Genomic DNA, 23,235 nt, shown 5'->3' with positions numbered 1-23,235 from the left:
TTGCTGATGGTCTACAGGATTCCGATTTGCTTCCTCTGGCATTACATCTGAAAGAAGCCTCATGTTATCTATAATAGTCAGCTCAGAATGCAGCCTCAGTGTCTTCCATCTCTGCATCAGCAGTTGCAGATTGAAGAATTTTGTGGTTGCGTTCATGGAACACAGATTACAAATTCAAGAAGTCCTTGAAATCTCTTACTTATGTCAGTTCTGTTCTTTTAGAGCTGGCATTATATGTCAGGCTACAAGAGAAAAAAGTTTCTACCTTCCTGTTAATGTCCAGAAGTCAGAAAGACCTTGTTTTGGTTCATCTTCCTTTTGGGGTGGCTTTTCAAACTATGGGCAAGCCTATCACATTCAGGGACCAGTCACAGAGGGACAGGTGTCCAGGGCCTAAAAATCCTGAAAAGCCTGCAACCTCACGGATTTCCTCCTCATCTCGTGGACATTGGGGGAGAATGCCTTTTGTTGTTCCTGGACCAATGGGCGGCTTCCACTCAGGATCGGTGGATTACGGGAATCATGCAATGTGGCTACATGATAGACCTCTAAAGTCGGCCACCTCACCATTTCTTTTCCACCCCTCCGCGAGACAAAGTAAAGAGATTGGCTATGAGATCGTTGATAACTCCAGCAGTAAGAAGCAAAGTCATCTGTCAGGCCCCAGAGGGACAAAGGGGCAGAAGTTTCTATTCAAACCTCTTCCTGGTTCACAAGCCAGACGGCTCCTTTTGTCCCATCACAGATTGCAGTGGGGGGATTCCCACTTTCCATTCCGTTCGTTTTTTTCCCAAGGCTCCATAAGTCTTTACAAAGATCATGGCGGTCATGGCAGCAGGGTTGTGTACTCTGGGAGTCTACATCATCCCATACTTGGACGATTTGCTATTAAAGGTGCACTCGGATCAGACCCTCCAGCTCCATATTTCACTGACCAAAGTGCTGGAACCAAAATTTACAAAAATCCCAGTTGGCGCCCTGTCAGAGGATGGTTTTCCTTGGCCTTATACTAGACACCAGACTGCAGAAGGTGTTTCTACCAATCAACAAAGTGCACTTTCTTCAGGTCTACGTCGTACTATGTATGAAACTAAATGGGTGAGATGGTCTCCACATTCGAAACGCTTCTGGTTCCACTGTTGCATGGTTTAGTGAGACCTCTTGTCCAACTGGTCAGGATCCCACCTTCAGCTGGCCTCTGAGAGACTCCAGTTGTCTCCGAGGATGCGCCTCTCTTGGTTGGTGGTGGGTTAGAGACCCCATGGCGTGCACGGTGGAGGTCATGAGCATGACATGACACTGTAGAATTTCAGTGATCCTGATTGCCTCTGATTGCCATGCGCAGTATATCCACATACCAGGCTTGATGTGGCCAGTGGGTAAAGGGTGGTGGCTTCTACATCAAGACAATCTACTGCTTCAGGGGCCCTTTCAGCAACATAACCCCCAAGGTTGATAATGTCATATTGAAGGCAAATAAACCGGTCTCTGTCCTAAATTATCATAGTATGGTGGACCTACATCAGTTGGTGCGAACGCAGGACCTGTCACATACAGCAGCTTTTCGTCTCTCCAGGTTCTTAGCCTTTTCGCAGGATGGATTGGAAGCGGGCTTTCGCCTTAGTTCCCTGAAGGTGCAGGTATCAACCCTTTCCATATATTTTGAGGAAAGGCTAACAGGTATACCAGAGCTGCAGACTTTCCTCCAAGGGGTTCTACACATTCAGCCTCCTTATTTACCATCTAAGGCACCTCGGGACTTGAAGTTGCTTAGGGATCTTAAATCATTCTCCTTTGAACCACTGGAGTTGAATGAATTCAAGTTCCTAATTTCGAAGGTGGCTTTTCTCCTCGCCATCGCTGCTGCGAGGAGAGTTTCGGAACTTGGAGCGCTCTCTTGTTGTTCAGCTTATCTGGCATTCCATACTGACAGGGCTGTATTGTGCACAATGTTCTTGCCAACCAAAAGTGGTCTGGTTTTCATCCTAATCAAGAGATTCTGTTGCCAGTCTTCTAGGAGATGACTACCTCTTCAGATCAGGGATACTTAAGTTCATTGGATGTGGTCCATGCTCTAAGAATGTATGCGGAAAGGACTTCCGCTATGCGGAGGACGGATTCCCTTTTATTTATGAATGATGCTCACAAATGAGGCTGGCTGGCTACAGAAAAAAACTGCTGCTAGGTGGATAATGTGCACCGTCAGGCAGGCTTATATTACTTCTGATTGGCCTGTACCTGATCATATCACCGCGCATTCCATCTGTTCTATGGAGGACCTCTTGGGCTGCGTGCTCTGCCTGGCGCCAACCTGGTTCTCTGTCCACACCTTGAGCCGGTTCTACCGTTTTCCTGTTTTTGCGTCTCCTGACGCAAATTTTGGTCGCAAAGTTTTGACAGAGCGCTCCCTCCCTCAATGGGCTACTTTATAACTTCCCTATGGTAGCAGTGTTCTCCAGATTGAATGAAAGAGAAGGAGGATTTTTGTACTTACATTAAACCCTTTTCTCTGATTCCATCTAGGGGAAAGGAAAGGACACACGGTCGCACACAGCTATGGAACCCTTGCTCAATTGTGGATGATATCATTCCCATACAAAAGGCAGGGTGCACTCTCATCTGTTAATAACAGCACATGGGGACAGAAGAGAAAGAACACAAGAGGCACTCCGGTTCCTAAAGCAATTATTGTAGGTAATAGAGTTGCAACAATAGCAAACAATACTCAAATTTTATTGATTTCTATTAAAAAGCAGCGAAATATAAAAGATGTTGATGTGTGTTGTGTATTAAAATAAAATACCCAGACAGACGGCAAAACAAAGGTATTATATATAGTCATAACATATGAGATAATGAGATAGACCATTTAGTGAGAAATTGGTTCCTCTACCTCTGTATCACAAATTGTGAAATTCATATATAAGTCGCCAACTCCAAGTGTATTAATATATATATATATAAAATTCTCTTCAAACCTGTAATCTAGGTCTGAAGATTCCTATATTAGTGTCCAACCATAGTAAGTTTTACACATATAGGTAGCCACCCATGTAGGAGGGTATATGATTTAACGATTTAATCATGGGAAACTATCATAACCCACTTCACAATGTATATTAATAATCAATGTGATTGATACTAGTCCGGCTATGATAGTAATCCCCTAGTAATGTATCATCCGGTTCAGATATCATACAGGTATGGTAATATGCAATACCACTACTAGTAGTTGGTATCTGCTTTGTAAAAAGAGTAAATCACAGTCCCTTAATATGGTGACCAATGCATATATATCAGGGAGTTATCCAACATCTCTATCCCCTGTCTCTCTGAGTAATGACCACACTGCATTCCTCCCTTCAGTCTTCTGTTGCTTTTCTTGGTTGCATGCTATTCTGTTTCCCTTCCTTGGGGCTTTTCAATTACACAGGTTGGAGAAGGGAGGAACTTCTGTCAGTAGTTACATTAACAGTTTATTTAACTATTTAAGTGCCAACTCCTGTGTTCCCGATGGTAGCAGTGTCTCTCCAGATGGAATCAGAGAAAAGGATTTAACGCAAGTACAAAAATCCTCCTATTTATTATCGTAACCAAAGAGGTTTTCCATTTTTTTCGCCCTGGACAGGTACATTTTTCATTCAGTAGCAAAAACATAAGTAAACAAGTAGCGATTGGCAAGTATTTAAATGAAAAAAAAAAAAAAAAAAAAAAAAAAAAGATTAATATATATATATATATATATATATATATATATATATATATATATATATATATATATACACATATATACACATATATATATATATATATATATATATATATATATATATATATATATATATATATATATATATATATATATATATATATATAACACATACATATTTATCACTGCAAGAACCGAATTTAAAGAACAGATGGGCATTTAAAAAATAAATCAAAAACCCATCTGTACCTATAAAAGGGAGAGCTTTATATTTTACTCACTGTGGAGATTCTCTTATTTCCTGGACAATTGGTTCTTCGGGATCCTGTGCATGGTGTTCAGAATCAATGGATAAAATCTGCACATTGGAAACAGTATACGTTACTTTCTGTAGCGCACAGAGCTTCTAATATGACATATTTATTATCTGGTAAAGTGAGAAAGTCTGGGGTTACCTGCATCTGCTGTGGTACAGGATGTATACTGACTGAAATTTTGGGGATTCTTTCAGTTTCAAGTTGATCCTCTTTGTCATCTAGGAGGGGAAACCATAAAGAGGATTTAGTCTTTACTTGTCATACAATGTTTCCATATCAGTGGTAACAGCTCATCCTCTAAACCTTTTCACTGATCATATCTTCTCTTTAATTTTCCAAGCCCTTTTAACGGCCCACTTTCTGCCCACTGGTCCACATTTTGGTCCCTCACCCTACTAGTCCCCACATCACTCACTATGTCACAAAAACTTACCTGTTTCCTTATCCCCAATGTCATTACTTTTACTGCACTGATCAGCTGACACATCACTAAACAGAGTACTAACCTTCTGTTTCTGATGGGATAGGAATCTGCACCACTGTAGTGTGTTCACATAGCACAGATGTGTCATCGTCAGACGAGTCCTGAATAAAGTGTTGCCTCCCCTGGCTTCTTTCACAGCTTTTTCTGCTTACTTTAGATGATGCTCTAATAGAAGAAAAGCTATTAGCATACAGAAAGAACAAGGTATTGAAACAAAATGGTAAACCAGTTATTTTCACCAAAGTCATTTTTTTTATTTTATTTTAGAGAACCTGATTCTGAAACTAAGGGCCTGATTCACCATGGTACGTATTCTGAGCGCAACCTGCATTCAGTATTATACACACGTATTTCGGCCGTGCCTGAATTAAGCAAGGCACGGCTCTCTAGATGTGTGCGCTGTTAAGATCAGGGGCAGGTCTGCTGTGCTCTACTACACCGGACGCAGTAGGATGCGTCCAATCCCTATCTGAATTATAAACTTGGAAAAGAACGCACATGAAATACATTATGTTATGTGTGTCTACATAATGCAAGTACTGTTTAGACAGAACGTATTTCCACCATTACGCATATTGAGATATCCTTGGACTTTAAAAAGAGCACATAACTTGTGCGTATATATCCGCCCGTATTAAACACACAACTCACGCCCAATTTGCGTACGAACTTGACTCAGTTCCACGTATTTTGGTTCAAAGGTATGGGGTACCTAAATTGTGATGCGGTTGATTACAAATGATGTCAAGAACCAATCAGAATTGACATAATACTCACATGGAAACAATTTCCTCTTCTGATTCATGATCCTGCTCATGTACTGTACTAAGAGAACCTCTCTCTGAATCTAAATGATCAACACTGGGTCCACCCTGTAACTTGGAGTTTGCCACATCTTGAATAACAGGAGCTATAATATACTCCCTTGGGGGAACCTGCAAAAGAATAATAGAAGACAGACTGTAACACATATTATCCTTTATATTCAACAGGCTTAGTCAAACTGTTATTCCCCAGCTGTTGTGGAACACCAAGGTCTAGTGTGTCATGCCAGCCTTTCGCTTAGCCCTGCGGTTCAACAGCGAGAGAGTCACAGGTTGTCTACCTCTCTTGACCTCACTCTTAAATCTTACATTATGGATGTAGTCACTTCCCAGGTAGGGTTTTTCTAGCAGCCATATGGATGTGAGGATAGCAGCGGAGGAGGTCTTGACACGTATTGCAGTGCTAGAGGCAACATGACATTCTGTTTTCCCTGTACTCCAAAACAACCTGCGGTCAGACCACCGGATCATCCACTCCACCAGCTTGGCCTCATTAATGTACTTGGCCTGTAGTTCAGCTCCAAGCTCTTCACTTGGAGCAAAGTGTTTGTTCTGGATTAGTCTGTAACTATACATATCAGATGTGTGATCAGACGGCAGAGAAGATAACGAGAAGTTGTGTTTCTCTTCACTAATTTTCTGTGTTCTTTGATCCTGTAAACCAAACAGGCCACTTTTGACAGAACGTCTTGATCTGAGATTGTGAAAGTATCTCTCAGTGGAGGGAACAGGCTTTTCAATTACCACAGTTGAACACAAGGCTGGAGAGGGTTCAGTTGGGCCATGAGTGTGAAGCAATGGTCCCTCCATATTTACTGAGTCACTGTGGGTTTCTGTATTAACCTTGTAGCAGGAACCAGCTCTAAAGACACTTTTTATCCCAGGCCTTCCAAGTTTGCGTTTTAGTGTAGTGTGAACATCAAATACGAGGGAGTTTAGCTCATGTTCTTGAAGGTGTTGAGAGAAAGCAGTGAGGAAAGGAATCCCTGGTTCACTACTATGAAGCAGATCTTTCTCCAGCAGGTAACTGAGGAACAGCTCTAAGAAGCTGGTGTACTCCTCGTCGTCACATTCAAATTCCCAGGTCCCAACTTTAGGTACAGAAGGTCCACTCTCACTGGGCATCTCACTTTTCTCTCTGACTTTCTCACCAGTGGCTTTATTTCGCTTTACAGCCCTGTCTAATGGGATGTGCCACTCTGTTCTGCAAAATAAGATACCCAATCAGTAAAAGTATTAAAACAACAGCTACCAAAATTATAAAAATGTAATTAGGGATTATGGAAGATATTTCTAGCTTTAATCAGATCAAATACATTTCTGGACAAAGCCAAGTGATTTATTCGAGATGGACAGCCGCAACACCCCCCACTATGATACTACATGGGTGAGCTCCGTGGAAAGGGAACATTTTGGGAATGACTCCATAGGCAAACCGATGAGGGTGGGGGGGGGGGGGAGTCCAAGTGCCTGGAAGCCCTCCTCCAAACCTGGGGCACTGTATAATTGAGGTGGCTGGATCCAAATGGCTATGTAGTAAAAAAAAAAACAAGAAAATAAATAATAGAAAAATATATGGAAAGGATCCTCAGCACAAGCAGTCCTTAAGTAAATTGTACCCATGATTTTCAATATATGCGGCAATACCAATTAAGATACTCTCAATTAAAGCGACCGTCTTTATAACAATAATACTTTTTATCATCAATCAGTATGCAAAAATATATTACCAGCCACTTTAAGGCTGGTTACCCACTGACGTCAGGAAAAAGCCAGTGATATCGCAAGTCAAACGCAATCACATAACCAGAGCTGGCCCTTGCAGTGGAGGGCAGGTGTCAAATGAAGAAACTTTACTGACGTCCACTCACAGTGAATATGAGTAAACAGAGCAGCAGTTACAGACACACGTGAGTAATCAGGTCATTGGAATCGATAGGTTACTCCCCTATATACATTTATTAGCATTAAAAACTAAATGCATGATTTATAATGCAAGAATGGGGCCTTAACTGGGGAATAGTAACTGTTAAAAGGTTGAACTCAGCAAATGTATCTCAAAATGAAGCATTAATCACTATAATTTATCCAAGAATAGAGGGAGTGTCTGGTCTCTGGATAATTAGGGATATTCCAATGTCATTTGGGAAATGTTGTCACTACTGGGAGGGGTAACCAGAGTTTGCAAAAAAAAAAGTGTCAAATGATCTAGAGCACTGCACTTTACTAGCTAAACTTTGTATAATCTTTAATTAAAAGTTTTAAATTTACAAGACAGATCCAACTAGCTGAAATCCTGTGACCGACAGATACTCTCACCCAGTCCCCCAGTTGTCATGGGTTGTACACAGCATCCTAAGTCAACACTCTGCCCGCTACCCAGAAGTTCTGATGCACAGTAAGAAGTCAGGAGGATCCAGCCACAGTCACCAGCAAAAAAGTGTAGTTCCCGATGCCGGTGAAAGAGCCCAGAGGTGCCGGCAGCTATTATTCTACAATTGGGAGTGACACCAGTGTCTGGTGTTCAAGTAGCACCAATGATCATACATAGTAATCGCGGCTATTTGTCATCTGGTTCCACCAGTCTCAGATGACATTGGCTTAATCTTGGTCAGAATATGTCCAGTATTACCCCATTGTTTTGGGCCTTTTTAATGCAGCAATCTGTGTCCAATATGGTGATAAAAACCCCAAATAGCTGCCAAAATCACTGTATCAAAATGTATAGCTGTTTAACCCAGCTGACAGCCTATAGAACAAGGCCTTACTGGGAGGAAGATTAAACATGTACATTACTTTGTTGAGAAGCTGCAAAGTCCTACATGAGGCCCTGCTCTCTTCAGTGAGATTTGTCACAACTTGCCCATTCATATAAGAGGCATAGCTGATCTCACATGCTATAGAGATAGTTAATATTCCCAAATTGTATGAGGATTAATAAACCAGCAGTACCTTTCATCCGTAGCAGTACACATCAACCCGTCGGACAAGGTGTCCGTGTCGCTGTAAATCTGAGGCCTCCCAAGGTCAGTGAGCGTGCTTCTGCTGAGGCTAGTAGTACACAGAGAGTACTTGTCATAACTACGCAACTCATTTTCCAAGGTCTCATCCAGAGCAGGTTCCCACACATGCATCTCCAGCGGGCCAATGTTCTTCTGCATACGTCTCAGGGTCTTAACTCGCACCCTCTGCACGTTGTGTATGACAACGGACATCATTTCTTCACCTTGAAGTCCTGTCAGAAGCACATAACAGCAATTCTGTAAAGTGAGCTGCAAGAACATATCACAGGTGCTCCTCTGCAGGTGAGGATTACAAATCTTTACATAATTGAAACAAATACACTGTGTATAAATTATATAAGAGACACACACATAAAAAATGCTTAAATAGTAATGATACACAACGCCTGTGACTCCCCGGCTGTTGTAGCAAGTCTGATGCGTCGCGGTACAGCAAGCCAGCTCTGAATGTGCAGTGCACACCCCGGCTCACAACTGATCATTTTGTGTGAATTACATAATGTGTTTGTCTGTGTGTGGCTGCATTTTTTGCCCACAAAATGGGGCATTTATGGAAAAAAGTGTGTATGACTAATTCTTCACAGATGTTGCATTTTGTTTTCTACACATTTATGGCCATGTTCACATCAAATCAAATGGCGGCGTTTGTGACTATTTCTTTTTAAAGGGCAATATTTCTGACAAACTGTAAAAATATATACCATTAGGAAAAACAAGCAGGAGCATTAGTTTGAAACCAGTATCCACCACCTAATACCCACGATGTATGCAGTTCTGTGGAAAAGTTACTAATCTGAAATAGGTTAGGAATAAGCCTGCATATTATTATTATTATTAATTTATTTATTTATAAGGCGCCACAAGGTTTCCGCAGCGCTGAACAGAGTACAAACAATGGACAGTACAGGGAATAACAGTACAGAACAGTAAAGGAGAAGTACAAGCAAGAAAATTGAAAAAAAGTAGAAAAGCAAGAATATTGAAGTTGGAGCAGAAGAGAAGGTAGAGAGACAGGAGGGAGAAGGGCCCTGCTCATAAGAGCTTACATCCTAAAGGGAGGGCAAACAGACGATCGGCACAAAGGGAGTCAGAGGAGGGGAGTGAGTGCACCCTCTTAAAAGGAGGATCCAGGAGATGAGAGCGAGCATGGAAAGAGGGTTAAGTTCTTAAATCCTTAGTTTAAAAAACCACGTGCAATGAACAGAGATGAATAATAGGCCCGGTTTTGTGAATTCAGCTATACGTCTTGCTTCAGAAATGACCTAGCCCCATTAGTGATCATTTCAGATCTCACTCAAAATACAAAACTGGAGACAAATTGGTGTCTCTGTGTAGAATTTAGGTTCACGTCTTTTACTGAACATGTATAGAAACAAGAAATGTGCGTATTTCCATTTAATTAATGACTATCAGTAGTTTACCTTTGATCATGGAGTGTCTCAAACGCTGCTGAACCGAGTGATACTTTTCTCTTAATGGTACGCGGACGTCATCTGGACGAGGAAAAGCTTTGACCATGATCTCTGCAACCTACAAATAACCGGATGGACGTTGTAACACAACACCCCTAAAAGACTGTCACAGTGCAAACGGTAATAAACCTCACGCCATCTATAAGGAATGATGTCAGACTGGTTATACCTTTCTCACCGGCGGTAGCTCACTAATCAGGCTGAGAACAATATCTTGTATCAGCTCCTCGCAGTTTGTGACCCGTGTAAACGGCAGCATTCGACACGCCCACTCCAAAGCCTCAAAACAGTGCTCAGTCACACAGGAATCGTACTCGTCTGAACTCTAGCCGTAAGAGAAAGGACTGTTGTCAGAGGTACCATCAAGTATTCAGCCTAACACACAGAGCAAACTCCTTATTGTTTTATAGACAACCCTCTGTAGGTGACATTATACAGTATTGCAGACTACTACCATATCTTTTCATCTCCCTCTTTTCTACCCAAATATCTTGGTCTCACTTTTTTTTCCCAAAACAACGCCTCTAGCGATTACTCTAGACATACTTGCTCTGTTGGTTCTTGGTAGTGTCTGTCCCATAATTGTATCATAGCACCTATTCTGTACACGAATTAGCATTTTCAGATGCTTGTAGCTGTATATAAAAGAAGCTATGGGGGCTTGTAGAGGGGAGAAGCCTATCAGCAAGTTACATTAAACAATTAACTATTAAAGTGCTAACTCCATGCCCCCCTCATACAACACCATGGTACCACTGTCCCAAAAGTGGATGACCGAGAAATAATATTATCTTAATGTCTGTGGAGCATTTACATGTTTGGAAATCCAAAAATGTGCATCTTGTTTATAACAAATCTTTCAATTGTCCATCTTTTGACATTTGAAATGGAGTGAGGTGTATACTATGGTGTTTATCATGTCAATATAATTCTACAGTTGGTCCCCAAGAAGGTTATGTAAATGTCTTTGGGTGAGAGTGCAGATAATATCCTGAATCTTGTAAGTTCTCCTGCATCTTGTGCAATGATCAAAGTAAGCGGAGTGAGCAATGAATTATCAACTATTAGGAGCCTGGCACTAAAATAAAAAATAAAAAAACTACAGTAAAGTAGTGAGTCAATATTAAACAAAACTGTACCTTAAATAACTTGCCATTGTCTCTGGTTTTCTGGTACTTTCTGCAGCTGATAGACAATTGCTCACGTACATGCAGCATCCAGCAAAGGGCGCACAGCTCCCGGAAGCAGGCTGTAGCAGACAGACTTGTGTTAGTTTGCAATATGGAGACAAGGCAACAGACAAAACAACAAACAAACAAGTGTTTGGAAAGTGGGAACATTGATTTTATTTTTATTACATATAAAAAGTTATCCTTGGACTACAAACACAGCCAAAAAGCAAAATGATGCTGGGATTTGTCTCCAAAAAAAGATGACCAGTTAAGCGACTCTGGTTTAAAGTGTAGCTCGTCACAATGGAGGCAGCCATTATAATAATGCAGCCCATCAATGTACTAGGAAATAATCACAGAGGCGTGCAGCAATAAGTATTGTTATCCTGTATTCCTGTGTATACAACATGGCTGCTGCCACGGTTTGTAAGAAACTGGTTCATTTTAGTATGACATGGGCTAACAGTTGCCTACTCTCACACACATACCTATTACACTGGAAGATACCAGGTTATTTATAAGATTTCCACTCGCTCCTGCCTTAAGAAACACAGTCCTACTGTTGGCGTAATTCAACAATGTATCCGGAAGTGCTTTGTTGAGGGGTAGGGAGCCTTTAGCACGAATCTAAAAAGAATAGGACACAAGTCATCTAAATTGTATGTACAAAAAACTAAATACAAACTAGGCATCTGACATTTCTACATAAAAGCACAGCCAAGTTTTGCCCAATATGGGCATAATATGAATACATGTCCAACCTACATGAAATATATCACAAGTTTGCAAAACCACACTGATTTTATTGAAAGTAAAGATGATAGATAAACCTTCTGCATGATTTTTCTGGCTCGCTTGATCTGCTTGATGTACCACTGGGCGGCGGGAAGAGAGCAGCGAGCGGCCCTCAACAGCAGAAGGATCCGCTGGAGGACTCCAGATAACTTCTGGCGATTGCCTTTCTCTGCCACCAAAAGAAAATCACTCGGGTCCTCCTAAGAATTATACATCAAAAGATTAGCTAGAGGAGAATGGAAACACCACAAATAGACTTCAATAGTATCCAAGTAGTTAAAACGGAAGTAATTAGATGTTGTTGTTCAACAATAAAGGAACAAGCGTAGGCGGCAACAAGAAAACATTCAAGGACAACGTAATAACAGTAAAGTAGTCCAGTAGAGAATACTTGTAGCAAATACACAGACAGATTCTTCCATCAGACCACCCACACCAAAATGTACAATATATATATTCTACATTCCAGGTTTTAAGGTTCATTACACTATGGTCAGAGCACATTTTTTATTTTCCGTCTTCGTCTCTTGCTTCTTCCAGTTTTAAAGTGAATGGGGATAGAACAACCTGTAGCCAATAAGATCATTGGAATGTTTACAGCACCAGGTAGTGATCTGCCCATTGGTGTAATTATGTTAATGAAGACAGAGCCAGAGCCATAATAATAGGAGAATGGAGGGAAACAGGAAACCACACAGTTAAATAGTGGAAGGAGCTGGGTCCTCATACAGCACAAATTCCTGTCCCACTGATGCCAGAGTATGGTGACAAAGCTCAGACAGCCATCTTCTCGTTTTATTTTTCTATTTTTATTTTCTCATGGTGACATCCATTCTCCTCACCTTCCACCATGAGTTTTCAAGGGTACATCAAAACTAGAACTATCCATATACATAAGTCTGTTCCAGAAAGTTTACTCACTCACATGTGCACTGTACAGTCTGTAGAGGACAGAAATGAACCGTGGAGATAAAGATCAGAATAACTTACTTCACTGACTGAAGAGGGCTGGGGACAGTACAGAGGTGGTGCTGGGAGGTACAGCCGCTCCGGCACCAGACCAGACAGCTTCCTGCTGAGATCCTTGGCTGACTCCATCAGCTGGTGCAATGTTTCGGTGAGGATCTCTGCATCAGTCATTACAGCTGCCTTTAACATCTCCTGCACTGAACTGAACAGTACATCTGCATCTTCTTCCTCAATGGGATCTACAAAGTGCCAACAAGTAATGCAGTTAGAGGAAAAAAAAAAAAATATTCTTAAGAGCTAGATAAAAGCTACATATTAACACTGACATATTAAAACAAAAGAAACCCCAAACTAAACAACCTGCACAAATAGTAACACAAATATTCATATGATCAAAATCAGGATAGTGTTTGCATAAAACAGTGATGCAACAACACACTATTGTACCGTATAGGACTCACTTTTAAGAGTCCTGCTTATATTTCCACACAAGCTTTCACTGTCATGGGATGGACATTCATAATTACCAGTGAATTGTTTTTGTTCAGTGTGACCCTTATTTGAGGTTTCTGAATTTGGAGGCTGGCCAAGGAAGGACTGTAACTTCTCCTGGAATGTGTGTGCAGGGGACAGATATAGCGGCATTGGTGGAACTTCTCCCTTGCTTCTGAAATCAAGCAAAATATAAGCTGGATTAATATAAACAATGCATCATAATATTAAAGGCTAATTTACTCATCATTGGTAATCTCTGGTGCACAAGTTCCAGAACGCAGAAGCTGGCGACAGAAACGTAACTTACTCATCTGGAATAGTCTCTCTGTGCAGGTTATACGCCACTGCCATCGAGACAGACATCTTCCAATCTCCCAGCTTGTTTGCCAGCCATGCAGCCTCCAGTATTAAGCCGCCAACAAGGAGCAGGTCGAGAGCATACTCTACAGTCCAGACGCTGGAGAGATTCTGTTCTCGGACCACGCTGGCGACTACACTGTGCTGTAGAGTAATTACTCTGGGAAACCGGTCTGTAACAAACACACAAACGGGTTCCACGTCAGTCTCATTGTATCTGCTTTCAACACTTCTTTATCTTTTTGAGTAATAATTATTTAATCTGTATTTTGCGGTATCTATACAAATTACACAAAGTTACGCTGTTGTTCATCAGGATATAAAAAACATCTGTGGAATGATACAAAGCCATTAAAATTGCTGTTGGTTTAGTTTGGCTTTTATATCACTCAAAGAGTACAACCTGTAATACAGTAAACATTCATTTTCTTCAAAAAAAAGCTCCTTTGTAACCTTCGCAACTGTGACATCAGTTGTGAAAATCACTTCAAGGAGGAGATTTCCAATGATTTTTTTAAACAAATTTTTATTAAAGGTCAAGAATGAAAAACAACAGGGCGTTTGCAGGTAAAATAACGTACACAATTAAAAGAGAACTTCAATCAACGGAAGGATAGATACTCAGACTCCATGTAAGTGGAAGAACAAAATGATAGAGTTTGTCAGTAAATTAAAGTATCAGAGAAAAAGAAAGGAGAAAGAAAATGAAAAGAAAAAAGGCGTTCAAAAGTTGTGAAACAAGGGAATAAAGAGAAAATAGAGGAGAGAAAGTGAAAGAAAGAAGAGAAGAGTGACGAAGACGAGAAAATGAGAAGAGGAAAGGAGAAGATTGAGGGGTTGTGTGGTAGAAACCACCCTGAGAGCGATGGGGAAAATGGGGGAGGGGAAAGGATAGAAGTGTGCAGTCTAGGTAAAGGGAGAGGGGTGTTGAAAGCAGGACATCCAGGGCTCCCAGACCTTGTTGAATGTTTTAGAGGAGTTGCGTATAATACTGGTCATATATTCCATCCGATGAACTTGTCGATCACGGTGGAGATGTGGGGTGGGGGCAAGCTTCCAGGCGGAGGCAATTTGGCAAGTAGTGGCAGAGAGAATGTGGTGGAGCCAGTTTGTTTTTATGTTTAGTGGCTGAGGGGAATCAAAGGGGTAGGAGGAAAAATTTAGGTTCAAGTAGAAGGGAAAGTAGAATTACTGACTCTATTGGGGACTTGACCTTGCACCAAAAAGGGGTTAGTTTCGGACACCATCTATGTAGAAACATGCCTGCATCAGAGCATATACGCCAACATCTGTCAGAGGAGTCAGGTAACATTTTGTGAAGATGGGTAGGGACGTAGTACCAGCTAAACAGGAGTTTATAAACATTTCCTTTTGTTCGTACACAAATTAAGTTAGAGGCGGCATTGTCCCGGATTTCAGACCAGTCCTCATCATCAAGAGGGTCGCGGAGACGGATCACGGAGAGGATCAGTAGAGGAGGTCAGCTCAGAGAAAATAGAGGAAATAAGAACAGGTGTTGATGCCTGGCGCAGGCACAGTGTCTCAATGGTGGTGAGTGGGGGAAAAGGTGAGGCGGGATATGATGGAGGAGTGGAGATTGCTAATTTGTTGGTAATGGTAGAAGCATTGAGTGGGTAAACCAGTTTTCGCTTGCATGTCAGCAAAATGGGGAAATGAGGCACTATGGGTGATGTAATTTAAGAATCGGATCCCATGGGTGTGCCCAGGAGAGAACAAGGAGGGGAGAAATCCAGGGGGGGGGGGGGGGGGGGAACTCTGGAGAATTAAAGAGGGGGACTACTGGGGAGGGGGGTGCAGGGAAAAACCATGAATCCTGGAGGCCAAGTCCCAGACAGAGAGTGGGAGACCGTGGCATGGCTCAGGACCTTTTTAGGGCAGTGCGCCCTTGGAAGCCAGAGAAGGGAAGCATGGATAAGTAGGCCCAGACTTTCAGCCTCAAGAGTAACCCAGACCCTAGCAAACATAGGACTGCTCCAGAGAACACACTGAGCGGGTTGGGCCGACACATAGTATCTTTTAAAATTTGGGGTAACTAAGCCAACGCCACGGGAAGAGCTCTGAAAAATCTTTAGTCGTATGCATGGACATTTGCCTGCCCAAACGAATTTGGATGTTTCGTATTGGAGAAATTTAAAGACATAGAGGAGTATTCGGATAGGGAGGGTTTGGAAGAGGTATAATAGTTTAGGGTGTATATATAATTTTAACCACGTTAATGCAACCAATCCAGGAGATAAATTGGTGGGAGCAAGTGGACAAGTCGGATTTTATTAGAGAAAGGGTGTGGGGAAAGTTGGCCTGAAAGATTGGAAAGGTTTTTGGTTAGGAAGACCACTAAGTATTTTATTTTTTGGAAGAGCCAAGTGAATGGAAATGTGCAATCTAAAAGCTGTTTGTCAGAGAGATGTAAAAAATCTATAGTCTGGGTTTTGGTTGTGTTGATCGTGTAACCCGAGAAAGTGTCCATACCTGTCTAGCTCGGAGAGGAGGGGAGGAAGGTAGGAGACCGTATGGGATATGCTAATGAGGACATCATCTGCATATAACGCAATCTTATTTTCCGTTGAGCCATCCCAAATGCCCGAGATACATTCAACATTCAAATGTTTTGGTAGCAACCAAAACATTTCTTCACATCTGGACAAAGTTTAAAGCATGAGTGGACTATAACGGTTTTACCGCCAGGGGTCTGTGACCAGATTGCACCTCTTGAGGTCACAATATTCTTTTGGTGAAGATTTTGTTGGGAATAACTACTTTTTACTACTACTTTATACTCTATCCAAGTGGGGGCAGGGGGCACAGATATGGCTTTCGGTTTTTGTTTATTAAACAGCTTTTGATAATTTTATTATATTTTGGGGAGCCCTAAAGTGAGGATAGGTTCTGATGGATCTTCCCAGCAAACATTAATTGAGAGAGTCTTATTTGAATATAATAGCAGTTTATAAGTAAGCCTCAATTAAATCCAGGTTGGTCTGGACTAAATAGCATTAGCAGTACGGGAGACCCCTTAGTTCCTAATAATTGTCTACACAACTGGAAATCCCAGGTGATATCATCACGTCGTCAATCAGGTTCTATAACATTGGTAGCCACTGAATGTGGTAACTATCACCATTCAGACCTCCCTGGGGTGACCCAGACAAGGAGTACCAAAGACACTGTAGGGTTGTGCAATGTGCCCTAACCCCTCCCTACCCTAGGTGACCAAGGGTCCATTTGAATCATGGCTGGGGGCAAGGGCCGGAGATGGTGGTTAAGGTCTCCTGCCGGGGCAGCGGGCAGATGGATGAGGTGAAGAACACCCACTGCCACATTCTAGAGGACAACTAAGGTGCTGACGCAAAGCATAAAACAAAGAAAAATAATAAACAAGGGCATGAGCCCTGTGCCCATCTCCTATGCAGGTAACAGAGAAAAGAACAAAGCCCCAACTCCTAGGTGTTGACATAACCCACCAGCTGTGTGCTGCTACTGTTGAAGAAGGAAATGGATTTCACTCATAAGTGTAAAAGGGGAACAGGCCGTGGCATGTCCCAAATCCACCCTCAATGGGGAGCAAACACCTGAAACCACAATTTTGCAGCTGTATTTTTATGCGTACGAACAGGGAAAGAGAACGGACCACTTGTGGTGTAATCACATGGACAATAGAGCTATAGTACACAGAATAGTGTTAGCTTTACCTGTAGTAATATGAAGAGGGGCCAGGACACGGACATTGTGTGGAGGAAACACGTACAGCAGTTGGTTAGTGAAATATGCAGCCATGAATCTACCCATAGATTGGATCACAGCCAGCGCTGCTTCTGCGCGGACCTTTTCAAACGGTTGCTGACCAGCCCCTGGGCCTGCTGAACAAGGGAAGGAATATACATGTATTTAAATTAGCATAAATAAAGCACATGTGTGTTCTGGACATTACTGGAAGAAACTAATATAAGAAGCACAGAATTGCCAAGCTGGATAACTAGTAACAGATAGCAGAATACTTAACCCTGCGTGAGACAGTTAGTGTGGTGGTAGCTGTACGTATCTGGAAACTAAAAGGTACCAGATGAGATCTCACCATGAATCTCCTGCTCTGTCTCTGTCAGTAGACTGGATCGAATCAGCATTTCTTTCACCAGCTGGTCACACATGCCTTGTGCATCATTTAAATTGTAACTATACAGGTAACAGTAGAGTACTGCCAGGTAAAAACGAGTCTGAAGTATCCCAGCTCTCCTTCCTCCTAGATAGGACAAGTATATGTTCCAATTAGTTTCTAATATCTAATATTCTAGCAGAAAATGTTTCACTGTTGAATATGCTGGACATTACAATACTTGCTGGAGAACATACAGAACATGTGGTAATAATGCAAAATATACAATATTGTTATACAAGCAGGTGTTCTAAGGACACTATCCCTATGCAACGATATAATAGCTTGGGGGCGTGGTTTAGAGATTAAGGATCCATGGGACATCATAGGGACAGGGTGTAATATGAACAGCGAGTGGCCACGTCGGGAAAGAACTGAAAGCACGACTGAGACAGTGGCCAGACACAACTCCTTAGGGCTGTGAATAGCTTGTACAGAATGTAGTACAATTATTGAGGTACCAATATCTTCAAACCATTTCCTATTTCACTCAAATGCTACAATTATAACAGGTTTATCTACTTTCTGGAAAGTTTATCCATTTCTAGTGTGACGGACAGAAAGGCCTAAGCCTATTATACATAGTGTAAATTAATGTAATAATTGGATGAATTTACAAATATGAGAAAAAAAAAAAACAGCTTACAAGTTAAGGGCACCAACAATGATGCTTGAGAAGTTGATGGAGAGTCTCAGTGTTAGCTCTTTGTGACCTTGAACAAGTCACTTTACCAGAATAATTCACAAACATAAAATATTAAATAATAATGCAGAAATGTACACGTGGATGGTTAACGCATGCTGAAACCACTACCACTTGCGCCAGTTTGTATATTTTAAAAGGTGCCATACACTGCAATATCACAGCCAATGTTAAGTAATTGACCCTATGCCGCAAATATGTGTGGGCCAAAAAAAGAGGACTCACCATAAAATTTGTTTCTCTTAATCCATTTGGGAGACACTGCTGACCATGGGGAATAGAAGGCGCTGTGCTGGAAGTAAGGAACTCAAACTCTAAAAACTTGTCTTGCCTGCTCCCTCCCTTCTATGCCCCCTGAATGGAGGAGAATCAGTTATTTAACTAATAAAGCCCTAAGGATAGGACTAAAGCCACAATCAAACAGAAACTTGCAACCGAAAACCGCCAGAACAAAAAGGGTGAGAGCGCAGTGTCCCCCAAATGGGTTAAGAGAAGCAGATTTTATGATAGCTACAAAAATCCTCTTTTTCTTGCACAGCCATTCGGGGACACTGCTGACCATTGGGACGTTCCAAAGCTGCCCCTATGGGTGGGTACACTAGGACTATTCTGTGCACAACAATTTTCCGCCAAAAGCTAGCGTCTTTGAAAACAAAGACATTAAATCGATAGAATCTAGTGAACATGTTGATGGAAGACGAGGTAGCTGCCCGACACACTTGCTCAACAGAAGCCAATCTCAGGCCCTTGTTAATGCCATCTTGGAGGAAGCATCAGTAATCAGTCAGACGGAAAGCAAAGGCCAGACCAACTCTCCTTTCAAACCAGCCTATGTAGGATTTCCAAATCAGGTGATAATTTCTGGAGGACACTGGATTCCTGGCCTTAACCATTGTTTGGATGACTTTTTTTGAGAGACCCTTCCTGCGGAGGATCAGGGCCTCAGCCGTCAGAACCTTAAAAGCCAGTCGTACTAAATCCTGAAGGAAGAACAGGCCCTGGTTCAGAATATCTCCCCGGAGAGAAGACCAGGATCTTCACTGCCAATCTGGTGCCAGCACAATTTCTGAAACTTTTTCAACACCCGAGGCAACATAGGAATCGGAGGGGAAAATATACATCAGCCAGCAAGTCCAGGGGACCATCATGGTACCCACTAGGGACGCCTGCGGGTCCTTTGTTCTGGCTTAATACTGGTCTACTTTGTTGTTCAGCCGAGAGGCCATCATATCTACCTCTGGCTGACCCCACCTATCCACAATCTGGGCGAATACCTCTGGGTGGAGGGACCATTCCCCGGGATGAATGGCATGGCAACTTAAGTAGTCAGCTTCCCAATTGTCCATCCCTGTCATAAAGACGTGATATGGCCAGGACACTATTTTCCATCCAGCGCATTGATCTTGGCAGCTTCGTTCATGGCAAGGGGACTTCTGCCCCCCCCCCCCCCCCCTTGGTGGTTGATATACATCACCACCATGGCGTTGTCAGACTGGACTCGAATGGATCTGTCCCTCAGAAGCTTCTGCTCCTGAACCAGAGCATTGAATACTGCCCAGTAATTCAAGATAGTTGATGGGCAGTCTCGCCGCCTCCCGAGTCCAAAGCCCCTGATGACGGAGGTTCAGTGTCACCACATCCCATCCTGGTAGGCTGCCGTCTATAGTCCAGTCCAACATCGAGAAGGGACACCCCTGACTGAGATTCCTTGTCAGTCACCACAATAGAGACTGACAGGTCACTGTCGACAGTCGGAACAGATGTGTCACAAATTAAGGATTGGACCTCGACTACCCGGTGAGAATCTCATTTTGGAAGTCGTGAGTGGAAGCAAGCAAATTCCACAGCTTCAAAGCAAGACACAATTCGCCCCATCAGTTTCATGCACTGAAGGATGGAAACGTGCTTGAGGAATAACAATGTCTTTACTTGTTTTTGAACAGCAAGAATCTTGCCCTGGAGCAAAAAAAAAAAACTGACACCTGGTGTCGAACAGGAGACCCAGGAAAACCATGTGCTGGGTATGGACAAGGAGGGACTTTTTGAAATTTATGACCCAGCCATGCAATTGCAGTGTTTTCACCGTCTAGCACAGTGGGGCAACAGGAGAGGGGCAGAATTTGCTTTAATCGAGAGATCGTCGAGGTACGGTAATAGCATCACCCAATTCTGTCATAAACGCGCTGCCATGAGCGCCATCACCTTCGTAAATACTCTTTGTGCTGTTGCCAGGACAAAGGGTAGGGCCCTGAATTGGTAATGGGACGCGTCCAACGCGAACCTGAGAAGGTTGTGGTGGCCTTCCCATATTGGTATGTGAAGATATACATTCTTCATATCCAAGGATGCAATAAACTCGTTCCGCTCCATCACGTTGTTCATGGAGCGAACAGACTCCATCTGGAAGCGGACTACCCTCAAGTGTAAGTAGAGAGATTACAGGTTCAGGATGGGGCAAAAGGACAAAGCCAGTTTTTGGACAAGAAAGGAAGAAGAAAGAAGTATGAGTAATAAACCAAACCTCTTTTCTCCCTTGGGACCTGGACAATCACTCCTGACAACAGAGACTGAATGGCCCCCTGAAGAGCCACTCTCCTGTCCTCATCTTGTGGAAGGGCAGTGGAAAGAAACTGCTTTGGATGTGTCCCCAAGAGGTCTAGGATGTAACCTCTGTCCACGATTCCTCTTACTTAGGCGTCTGGAGAAGAACTGATCCACTGGTCTCAAAAGAGCAAGAGGCGAACCCCCACCACAAAAATTCTGGGCAGGAGAAGAGGGAAGTCATATGCCGGCCTAGGTCTAGGACATCTTCCTGTCCAAGCCTGCCTCCCCTTTAAAGGTGCTCCCCGCGGGGCAAATGACCCACCCCTTGTCGAAGCGCTCCTAGATCTCTCGACAAAACGAAAGGACCGGAATCTCCGGACCCTCGACTTGGGGGCATTAAGTGGCCTGAGAAATAATCCTGTCCAATTCCGAACCAAAAAGTACTGATCTATCTTAGGGCAACAACTAAAATACCTTCTTGGATTAAACATCCACTTCCCAAGATCTAAGCCAGAGAGTATGTCTGGCTGCTACTGCCAAGGACGAGGACCTGGCAAGACCCCGACCTGCATCCAGTAATGAGTCGCCCAAAAAGTTACAGTTTGAGTGCTTTATTTCTAGAACAGCGCCTTCTATACCCCATGGTCAGCAGTGTCCCCCAAATGGCTGTGCAAGAGAAAATTACTATGATAACCATTAATGGCCCTATCAAAAATGCTAAATTCATTATCTGGCATGGCAGAAAATTATATTTTTTTTGCCTATGCAAGTGGTCATTTTCCAACCACAATAAACGTCAAAGTAATACAGCCACTTATATATGTGGGCAAATTAAATTAAGAGTCGATTGGTGCGGAGCCCTTAAGTCACAATCTGTAGCTTTATAAGGCTAGGGTATATTCTGATCCTAACAGTAAGTATATAATAGCAGCATCATGTAGTCAGTCACAATACAGAACATAACATTACACACACGTTACCTACTCAACGGACACATAAAAGAGTAAATATTTAGGTAATGATAACATTTACCCCGAGTAGTGGTTTCCACCAGTTCTCTATTCCAGAACTCTACCGACTCCTTGTATGACCCCAACAAGTAATATTCTTCCCCTTAAAATGAAGCAAAATACAATTAATTTCTGTATATGTAAAGAAGTATTACAATATATAATTTTCATTTTATATCCCCCACATCTGCCCACCTTACCAGTATTGCAATGCTGTAAAGTTTATTTGTCAAGAACTATTACAATCAGTTCCCAGCTCTCAAACACAGTGCCATTACTGCAACCAGATCCGCACTTACGCATTGACCAAAACAAGGATGATGTCATGACCAGCGCCTCTATAGAACATTCGCTCTGGTCACAAGAAAAGGACAGTGATCTATAACATTGTGTACGAAGACTCTAATGACAAAATACTGGACATTATATGCTTGTCATTTGGGCAGTAAAACAGACTGTCGGGCAATTATATGATGATTGTTGCTTGAATTGCACACAATTTTTCTTGCAATGCCTTGTAATAAAAATTTAAATTGGTTCTTCAAAAGCATAATTGCACTTTGTCTATACTTATTGTACTTTGTTTTTACTGTACTTTGTTTTTGTATGCCATGTATCGTTACCCTGTACTGTTACCCCAATGTCTATGTACGGCGCTGCGGACCCTTTGTGGCGCCTCATAAATAAAAGATAATAATTACTAATTTTACTTTACCATTTACGGGAAGAAGTCGGAAGCTCTGGTTGAAATGTTCTCCCGCTGACTGCAGTTCAGCTTGTATGTGACACAAGAGAAACCCAATGGCCTTTTCTTCGCTTTGAACTTCAGGTGCCAACTGCATTGACTGACTTGCAGAAATCTGCTTTCTCAACCGTGTCTGGTACCAGAGAGTCTGATTATACAAGAGTCGCCACAGGACAGCCAGCCTGCAACACAAACAGGAGGAATACAGCTTCCAAGTTCCCTTTTTACAGAAAAATGAATCGGACGGCTTTTTTCGCCCCCATCGACATTCATACAGCGCTACAGAACAGGTGTCCGTCACTGCTGCTCTATAGCCCCCCCATGTGGGGAATCTGATTGTAGCAGCCAAAGTACCACTGATCTCCTCTCACTCATTTGTTCCTGAAGACTACATGCAAACCCTGAACAGAGCTTCTGTGGAGCTCAGAGTGCTGTCTTCTGTTTC

General features: G+C 42.4%; 1 protein-coding gene across 8 annotated transcripts in view; it reads right to left on the bottom strand.

Moving 5' to 3' along the window:
- The window catches only part of CPLANE1 (ciliogenesis and planar polarity effector complex subunit 1), an 88,322-nt gene that overhangs the window by 47,072 nt on the left and 18,015 nt on the right, over positions 1–23,235 (bottom strand). For all 8 annotated transcript variants that reach the window (XM_075184237.1, XM_075184231.1, XM_075184238.1 and 5 more), the window contains exons 13-30: positions 22,761–22,972; positions 22,068–22,148; positions 17,711–17,875; positions 17,328–17,495; positions 13,568–13,790; positions 13,293–13,432; positions 12,787–13,004; positions 11,832–11,996; positions 11,490–11,628; positions 10,969–11,078; positions 9,999–10,154; positions 9,779–9,887; positions 8,287–8,569; positions 5,644–6,538; positions 5,288–5,445; positions 4,533–4,675; positions 4,165–4,244; positions 3,991–4,067 (exon numbers count right to left, since the gene is read on the bottom strand). In XM_075184237.1, coding sequence (XP_075040338.1) covers positions 3,991–4,067; positions 4,165–4,244; positions 4,533–4,675; positions 5,288–5,445; positions 5,644–6,538; positions 8,287–8,569; positions 9,779–9,887; positions 9,999–10,154; positions 10,969–11,078; positions 11,490–11,628; positions 11,832–11,996; positions 12,787–13,004; positions 13,293–13,432; positions 13,568–13,790; positions 17,328–17,495; positions 17,711–17,875; positions 22,068–22,148; positions 22,761–22,972 — 3,522 coding nt within the window. The remainder of the gene's footprint in view (positions 1–3,990; positions 4,068–4,164; positions 4,245–4,532; positions 4,676–5,287; positions 5,446–5,643; positions 6,539–8,286; positions 8,570–9,778; positions 9,888–9,998; positions 10,155–10,968; positions 11,079–11,489; positions 11,629–11,831; positions 11,997–12,786; positions 13,005–13,292; positions 13,433–13,567; positions 13,791–17,327; positions 17,496–17,710; positions 17,876–22,067; positions 22,149–22,760; positions 22,973–23,235) is intronic.

This window comes from Mixophyes fleayi, chromosome 1 (genome assembly GCF_038048845.1).
Source record: "Mixophyes fleayi isolate aMixFle1 chromosome 1, aMixFle1.hap1, whole genome shotgun sequence".
Taxonomy (NCBI): domain Eukaryota; kingdom Metazoa; phylum Chordata; class Amphibia; order Anura; family Limnodynastidae; genus Mixophyes; species Mixophyes fleayi.
This window is presented reverse-complemented; position numbering and strand designations above follow the sequence as displayed.